Source organism: Orycteropus afer, unplaced genomic scaffold, assembly GCF_000298275.1.
Source record: "Orycteropus afer afer isolate SDZICR_OR568_19922 unplaced genomic scaffold, OryAfe1.0 scaffold00569, whole genome shotgun sequence".
In the NCBI taxonomy this organism is placed as follows: Eukaryota; Metazoa; Chordata; class Mammalia; order Tubulidentata; family Orycteropodidae; genus Orycteropus; species Orycteropus afer.
The window spans coordinates 414,453-423,028 of record NW_006922156.1 but is presented as its reverse complement, the minus strand read 5'-3'; the positions used below and the strand labels follow the sequence as shown (position 1 = coordinate 423,028).

The following is an 8,576-nucleotide window of genomic DNA, read 5'->3' as shown; positions in this document are numbered from 1 at the left end:
TAAACCTGCTGGTATTTGAAATACTGGTGGCATAGCCTCCAGCCTCACAACAACACTCAAGCCACCACAGTAGAACAAACTGACAGACAAGTTTGTCCTCCCTAGCTATTCTAAACTGCTCTGCTCATTTCCTGGTCTCCCCCACTCTGCTCACTTACCTGGCCTGCACCCAGGGCAAACACCCACTTCCTCTGATCCCAGGGCTGGCTTTGAGCATGGTTGAGGTCTTGTCAAGTCTTCTATTTTCATCAAAGGATTGTGACTTTCAAGGCAAGACCTTCCTAATTTCTTCTAACTCGGGAAACAGTCACTTCTCTTCTCTGCTATTTCTGCTCCCTTAATGTTAAGTGGGCTCAGAATTTTTGTCGGGAAATCCACTTGTGCTGAGTGAACAGAGTCACAGGCTCATTTAAATTCTGCATGGGCATGTGTGGACAAGAGCTGGCCTGGACAAGAAACCAAGGAGGTCCACTGGACAGAAAATTAAGGCTAGCTCCTCTGTCCACCTGAGACTGGCTTTGTTCTATGATGAGCATAGGAGTTAGGACTCTAAGGAGTCTGGGAAGAGCCAGCCTGGTCTAAAGTAGCTCAAGAAGCCCAGTCAGCTGAGGTTGGCTGCTATCACAGGGATGATCATTCCTGCTTAGCAATCCCTGGCACTGAGATCATCTGGAACTGACCTCTGGGAAGATGTAGCTCCTGAGACCTAGTCCCCTCATCTCTAGGAGTCCCAGTCTATCTTGAATCCCATGAAGGCCTCTACAGGTCTTCTAAATCTCACACATGTTCAATCTCAATGTAGGAACATCATTTGCATGTGGCTTGGACTCCTAGTCAACCCCAAGGAAGGAGGGGTGTAGAGGTTCACTGATAACTCAAATCATGAGAAGCAGAGGAGTTGGCCCCAGCTGGTTTTCCATACCTGGTTCATAGTAGCTCCCAATGAGCCTTGTAGCACCTTCTGAAGCATCTTTGCATCAGGTGGCTCCTGATTAATGGCAACCACTAACTGCAGGGTCGTCTTCTTCATATCTTCAATGGCAACTTCCACTGGTGTGAACACAAACTGGAAATGAAACACAAATGTAAGGAAGTCATTGTCTTAGCTCATAAGTGATGGTCACATTTGGAGCTATGACATAGCAGGTACCTGGATTTGAGGAAGCAGGTAAGGAAAGGCTTTTAGAGTAATTTGGAATGACCTAAATAGTTTAAAGAGGAGAGATAGGACTAGCATTTCTTAAATAGTTCTTATATTCCAGAAACTATGCATACAGTTATCACTTCTTTAAACAACCTCATAATTCTCTCCACTTACAGTTAAACAGGAATCGGTAAGGCTAAATAAGTTCCAAGGAGTCTGGGTGGGCCAATGGTTGGCAGTTTGTACCCACCCAGCAGCTCCATGGAAGAAAAGGCCTGGTGAACTGCTTCCGTAAAGATTAAAACCAAGAAAATCGCATGGAGTAGTTCTGCTCAGTAACATATGGCGGTGCCATGGATCAGAGGCTGAGTAGACAGCAACTAACAATTAAGTTAGTAAGTGGGGGGGCCAGAATTTGATCACATTTATCTCTAAGCTGAAAGCCCCTGCTCTTTCCACACTGGTAGGTAGGTTTCCTTCTGCTATGAACATGTTAATAGACACTCACTTGAGGGAGTTGTTAGAAGCCCAACACTCAAGATTCTCTCCCTACCATGACACAACTTGTGGCTTCCCTGGTGCTTCCAACTCAACCTGAAAGGGAATTCCTGGTAAACAGTGCTCTGAAGGGCTGATCTGCCAGTTGCTAAGGTCTGCTGGTTTGGGGTAGGACCTTCCCTCAAGTTCTGGGAGAACAACAGATGGCCAATAAAAGGTAGGAAGATACATTTTGGGACTGAGAAAAGCTGTGAAGATACATTTTGAGAATGTGAGTTTATTTCTGTGCTATGTGTAGAATGTCCAAATGTTAAAAGTCTAAAACAATAAGAAATACAGCAGACACCTTCTCAACCAAGCTGTATCTCACTCCCTAGCTTGGGCTTCCTTTAGCTTCCATGAGAGTCCCCTCAAAGGCTGCTGGCTGCTGACCCCTCAGCTGGTGGCTTCTCCCATAAGCTCAATCATCTCTGCTCCCACCCAATGAGGTGGAGATTTCCCAAGGCCCATCGTGTTTGTTCACCAACCTGACTGTCAGTTACACTTGTTATTACAATGACCTAATCTAATTAAATCATGTATAAACTGATGGACTATGGGTGTGGAAAGAGTTGGTCTATGAAAACCAAGTGGAATGTTTGGGTGGGACGTTATAAAGATTCCTGTTATATTAGGTGTGAGCAAGACAGCTGGCAAGGATCGGGGGATCATTCATATCTAGGAGGATCCTGCTCTTATGTTTAGCAAGTACCTTGAAGCTCTCACTCTGTTTTATAGAAACAAAAACTAAAAATCAGAGACATGCATCATGAATATGGTTTATACAAGAAAGACAATGCTGCGTTGTGACCAAACCAAAAAACCCCCACTGCCATAGAGTTGATTCTATAGGACAGAGTAGAACTGCCTCCTAGGGTTTCTAAGGCTGTAAATCTTTACAGAAGCAGATTAGCTCATCTTCCTCCCACACTGTGGCTGGTGGGTTTGAACTGCCAACTTTTCAGTTAGCAGCTGAGTGCTTAACCACTGTGCTACCTGGGTTTCTTTGAGCTATGACAGTGGGCCCATAATCACAGAGAAGGCTGTAGCCCTGTATAAAAAGGATTACAAATACATGCACATGGATGTGTTTTAGGAGTTTCTTGTGGTGCAAATCATTAACGTGCTCAGCTGTTAACCAAAAAGGTTGAGGTTCGAGTTCACCCAGAAATGGCTCAGAAGAAAGGCCTGGTGATCTACTTCTGAAAACCCCGTGGAGCACAGCCCTGCTCTGACACGCATGGGGTCGGCGTGAGTTGGAGTCCACTCGAGGGTCAGTGGTTACCTGGCATGTGTTTTAATGTAAAATAAAATGTTTGTGGTCTGTGTAATTTTGAATGATTGTGTGGTTTGAGACACTTTCCCTATGCATGGTATTACACTTGCTGAGAGTCCTCCATTGTACATAAAATTGGAGAAGCAACAGGGGCCCTTCCTATCAATCCATGGATGAGGAAACTGAAGATAAGTGGCTTGTACAAGGTCCCAGGATGAAGTTGGGAGTAAACTCGGCCAGTCATCATGTTCATCATGCATGGAGCCCTTCCTACAGCACACTTTGTCCCTGGGGACTGCTCACTGGCTGCTCTTGTCCCTAATAGTTAATAACACAACAACGCTTGAATCACCTGGGCACTTCTAAATATATACAAATTTCATAGAAAAAGAAAAACCTTAAAATGTAAATAAGTTGTTGTTGTTGTTGTTATGTGCTGTCGAGTCAGACCTGACTCATAGCGACCCCTCCTTGGGTTTCCGAGACAGTATCACTACGGAAGTAGATTGCCCCATCTTCCTTCTGAGGAGTGGCTGGTGGGTTTGAACGCCAGCCTTCTGGTTAGCAGTCACTAAAAAGAAAAAAGCTGCCATTGAGTTGACCCTGACTCATGGTGACCTCACGTGTGTAAGAGCAGACCTATGCTCCACAGACACAGTTCTGAAAACCTAGGATTTTAATGGCTGATTTTTCGGAGGGAGATCGCCAAGCCTTTCTTCTGAGGTGCCTCAGGGTGGACTGAAACGTCTAACCTTTTGGTTAGCCATTGAGCGGGTTAACCATTTGCACCACCCAGGGACTCCAATTACATATATAAACATCCAATATTATGTGTTATAATTGTGTATTTATATAAAGTATATGTGTTTAACATATGAAATATTTAAACATATAACTATGCCATAGAATATGTAGCTGCCCAAAAGGGATTCCAGGTCTCTGGGTGGCAAAAACAGTTTGCTTTTGGCTACTGGTTGTGTGGTTCGAGACACTTTCCCTATGCATGGTATTACACTTGCTGAAAGGATGGCCCACCCAGCAGTGCCACAGAAGAAATGCCCGGCTATCTGCTTCAGAAAAGATGACAGCCTAGGAAACCCTTTGGGGCGGTTCTACTTGCACATGGAGTTGCTGTGAGTTGAGACAGAGTCCATGGCCACAGGGCTTTGGGTTTTAAATGGGACGCCTGCCACAATGGGAATGAGAAGATAGCATCCTAACATTTCATTGTGTCCCTTTCCACACTTCCATGCCAGGCCACCAGATTTGTGGTCATGCTGGGAAGTCACCCGGCCACTTGCTAGAGCCTGCTCTGCAGACGCCATTACCTCCTCCTTCTGGACGCCAATGCAGGTCTTGATGCAGGGGAAGGTGTGCACGGTAGTGAAGACTGCTCTGCTGGTGCTACTCCTGCACTTCACCGTGGGACTGCCCCTCCAGAGTGAAGGGCATTGGGTACATGAACTGTTGCAAGTTGAGGGTGTTCTCAAAGTAGTTCATCCTGTCTTTGATCTCATACTCATTGAAGTGTTGTTGTTGTTGTTGTTATGTGCCATCGAGTCGGCCTTGACTCACAGCGACCCCTCCTTGGGTTTCCGAGGCAGTATCACTACGGAAGTAGGATTGCCCAACCTTCCTTCCGAGGAGTGGCTGGTGGGTTTGAACCGCCAGCCGTCTGGTTAGCAGGCAAGTGTCTTAGCCACTATGCTACCAGAGCTCCTACTCATTGAGGTAGGGCTCCACAAATATGATCTGGATGTAGGCCTGAGGAGAGGTGAAGGGAAGGAGCAGTTGAGTTCTCCTCCAATCGCAGGGCCCCTGAGGAGATGCACCTGAGGGTGTGCTGGGATGGGCCACTGCATTGGCCCTGCCACCAGCTATGACACAGAGCTGAGGGCATCAGCAGGAATCCAGCCTTCTGGTCATGTAACCTGAGGCAGGAGAGAGAACAAGTGGGAGGTCAGGCCACAAGCCACCCCTCCCACCAGAGCTAACCAATTCAACTGAATGTTCAGTTGGAAGTCTGCAGATGCTTTTATTTCTTCTTCTTCTTTTTTTAAATTGTGGTGAATATAATGTAACAAAACATTTGACATTTTAATAGTCTGCACGTGGAGAGTTAAGTGACATTAATTATGTACATCATGTTCAATCATCACCTTTATTTGTTCCCAAAGTATACCATGCCCCCAAACAAAAGCTCAGTGTCCTCTAAATGACAATTCTCCTATGGCCCCCTTCTTCCTGCCCCCAGTCACCACTAGTAAACTTTGGTCTCTGTACATTTACCTACTCTAGATATCTCATATAATTGGGATCATACAGTATTTGTCCTTTTGTGACTGACTTTTTCACTCAGCATAATGGTGTCAAGGTTTATCCGTGTTGTGGCATGTTCAGGATTTCATTTATCTTTATGGCTGAGCAGTATCCCACTGTACAGATGGACCACGTTGTTTATCCATTCACCTGTTGGTGCTCATTCAGATTTCACCTTTTGTGGAAAGTTGTGAAAAGGGCTGCAGTGAACATGGGTGTATAAGTCTCTGAGTCCCTGCTTTCAATTCTTTGGGGTATCTATCTAGGAGTGGAATTGCTGGATCATATGGTAGTTCCATGTTTAGCTTTCTGAAGAATTGTTTTATGTAGTGGCTCTACCATTTTACATTACTACTAGCAATGGAAGTGAGTTCCAACTTCTCCACAGCCTCACCAGCACCTGTTGGTTTTCATTTTTTAATCATGCACACTGCTTTTCAATAGAGGCAAACTCATTTTTTCAGAAAGACCAAGTCTGTGCTGCACACTTAATAGAAGGGCTAAAGAAAACTGACAATACCACATGCTGATGAGGAGGCTGAGTAGCTGGAATTTGCCAAATGGTGCAATCAAATGACAAAATGGGTGGTACTCTCTTTCACAGTTAAATGTACACTAACCACACAACCTGGCAATCCCACTCATACGTTTATCCAAAAGAAATGAAAACTTAGTTTCCACAAAAACCCATACGCAAATGTTTATAGCAACTTTATTCATAAATTGACAAAAACTAGAAACAATTCAAATGCCCCTCACCTGGGGAAAGGATGAGCAAATGGTGGTACATCCATACAATGGAGTACTATTCCAAAAATAACACACTGCTGGTAAGTCAATTCAAACTCATAGTGACCCTATGGACAGAGCAGAACTGCCCCGTAGGGTTTCCAAAGCTGTAACTCTTTACAGAAGCAGACTGTCACATCTTTCTCCTGCTGAGCAGCTGGTGGGTTCAAACCACTGACCTTTTGGTTAGCGGCTGAATGCTATAATCACTGCACCACCAGTGCTACTACTCAGCAATGAAAAAGAATCAACTACTACACATGGATGGACCTCACATGCATTACGCTAAGTGAAAGAAGCCACACTCAAAAGGCTACTGTTTGATTCCATTTATATAGCATTCTGGAACAAGCAAGCCTACAGACAGACTACAGGTCAGCAGCTGTCAAGGGCTGAGGGCAGAAGGAGGGAATAACTATAAAGGGATATAGGGAAATATTTTCGGGTGATAGAACTGTTCTGTATCTTGATTGCAGTGGTAGTGATTACATGTGTTTGTCAAAACTCCTAGAACTAACTACCAAAAAAAAGTGAAGAAGGGTGTGTAGAAGGGTACTTACTAAATATAAGAAAAAGAATCCAGTTGCTACTGAATTGCTTCCAACTCATGGTGACCCCATGTGCATCAGAGTAGAACTGTGCTCCACAGAGTTTTCAGTGGCTGATATTTTGGTAGCAGATCACCAGGACTTTCTTCCAAGGTGCCTCCAGGTGGACTTGAACTTCCAACCTTTTGGTTAGCAGCCAAACACAGTAACCATTTGTACCACCCAGGGACTCCAAAAATATAAGGAAAAAAATATAATAAAAATCTCTCTTTATCCAAGATACAAAAATTGGTCTCTATTCCTGGAGCAGCAAATGCAGAAGGAGACCCAGGAACTAGAGAAGAAACTGGACCACAGGTCTAATTGCCTTCATGAACTACTGCCTCCTTACTCATGAGACCAGAAAAACTAGATGGTGCCAGGCTACCATGACTCAACATTTTGATCAAGGAATCAATAGATGAATCCTGATCAAAAGGGGAAAAAACATGGAACAGAATTTCAAATTCTGACAGAATGCAGACTTAATAGATCTAGTAAGACTGGAAGATCTCTTGAATCAATTACTCTGAGAAAATCTTCAAACACTGAACTGAAATGACCCCCTGAAGTCAGCTTTTTTTTTTTTTCAATTTATTGTTTTGATTGAATCCTTTTATTTTTTATTTTAAGAGCTTGGTTTACATTCAATGTTATGTGCACATTTAGTTTCATTCCCCATTTACCATGTCCAACCCTAACTCAGTCTCCTCCCCTCCCTACCCTGTAATCCTCCTCCTGTGCCCCTCATATTTATGCACTCCTGTTTGTCCTGCATTTCCTCAATCTTAATGTTGGTCCTCTGGTGCCCCATTGTCCATTGCTCCAAGGGATGTATTACCCTAGAGTATGTGGGTGTGTCATCCTGGGTTGAGTGGTCTGCATGTACATCTTGTTAACTATTGGGCTGAGAGCCTGTCCCTGGGGGTGAGTTTTATTCCAGGCGCAGAATGTATTCCAGGGCCATAGTATTAGGGGTCTCATCAGATTTTATCTGACCGGTAATTCTGGTCATTATTGAGTTTTAGGATTTTGTTCCATGTTTTTCCTCCCACTCTATTCAGGATCTCCAGATTTGATCCTTTCCTGAGTGGTTGGCCTTTGTAGCCGGGCACCACCTAGTTCTTCTGGTCTCAAGGGCCATCATGTCCTAGGGTTGATTGCTTCCAAATGCCCCCCCCTTTTTTTTTTTTGCATTCTTCTTCGCTTCTGATGCTAGGAGGCTGTTAGCTGCATTATAGATGGCCGCTTGAAAGCTTTTAAGACCACAGTCACTATTCACCAAGGTAGGATGTGGAGCAATGCTTTTGTGTGTTTTGTTGTGCCAATTGAGTCTGGTGTCCTCCCCGTACTATGGTCCTGAGATGGTATAAATCTATTGGATCTCTCTCTCCCATGTGTCTGGGTGTCTGTGAGGGATTACTCTGTGTCTGTCTTCTATTGTTTCTGTAAGGATTGCACATATTCACTGGTGTCTGTGCAAGATTAGTCTCAGCTGAATCTATCCTTGGTCTAGAGTATATTCCTGTTCACTGACCCCCATCTGATCCTCTCAGGTGTTTATGTGTTTATCTGTAGCCTGGTGTTTGGTGTTATAAGTCAATGTGGTCAACCAACGTAGGGAGGGATAACGATAATGGAGACACAGGTGAAGGATGTAACCAAGTCACTGAATTGTCCATGCAGAAACTGATGAATGGGTGTATGTTCTGCTGTGTGCATTTTCACCAAAATTAAAATTTAAAAAAATGAGAAATAAGAGAGGCGGGGCAAGATGGCGGACAAGGCAGAAGGATCGCACAGACCCTCTTCAACAAAGAAAAGGGAAACCAATTAACACAGACACAGAAGATAATCTTGAACCCCTGAGCCTTGAAGGAAAGGATGCAGAATTGGACTAAACCCCAACTAGCAGAAGAATTTG

General features: G+C 44.2%; 1 protein-coding gene across 1 annotated transcript in view; it reads right to left on the bottom strand.

Moving 5' to 3' along the window:
• Nucleotides 1-353: 353 nt before the first annotated feature.
• Nucleotides 354-8,576, bottom strand: part of DOCK8 (dedicator of cytokinesis 8) — a 193,688-nt gene continuing 185,465 nt past the window's right edge. The window contains 5 exon segments of the mRNA XM_042782993.1: nucleotides 354-383; nucleotides 923-1,066; nucleotides 4,286-4,349; nucleotides 4,351-4,486; nucleotides 4,691-4,721. Coding sequence (XP_042638927.1) covers nucleotides 354-383; nucleotides 923-1,066; nucleotides 4,286-4,349; nucleotides 4,351-4,486; nucleotides 4,691-4,721 — 405 coding nt within the window.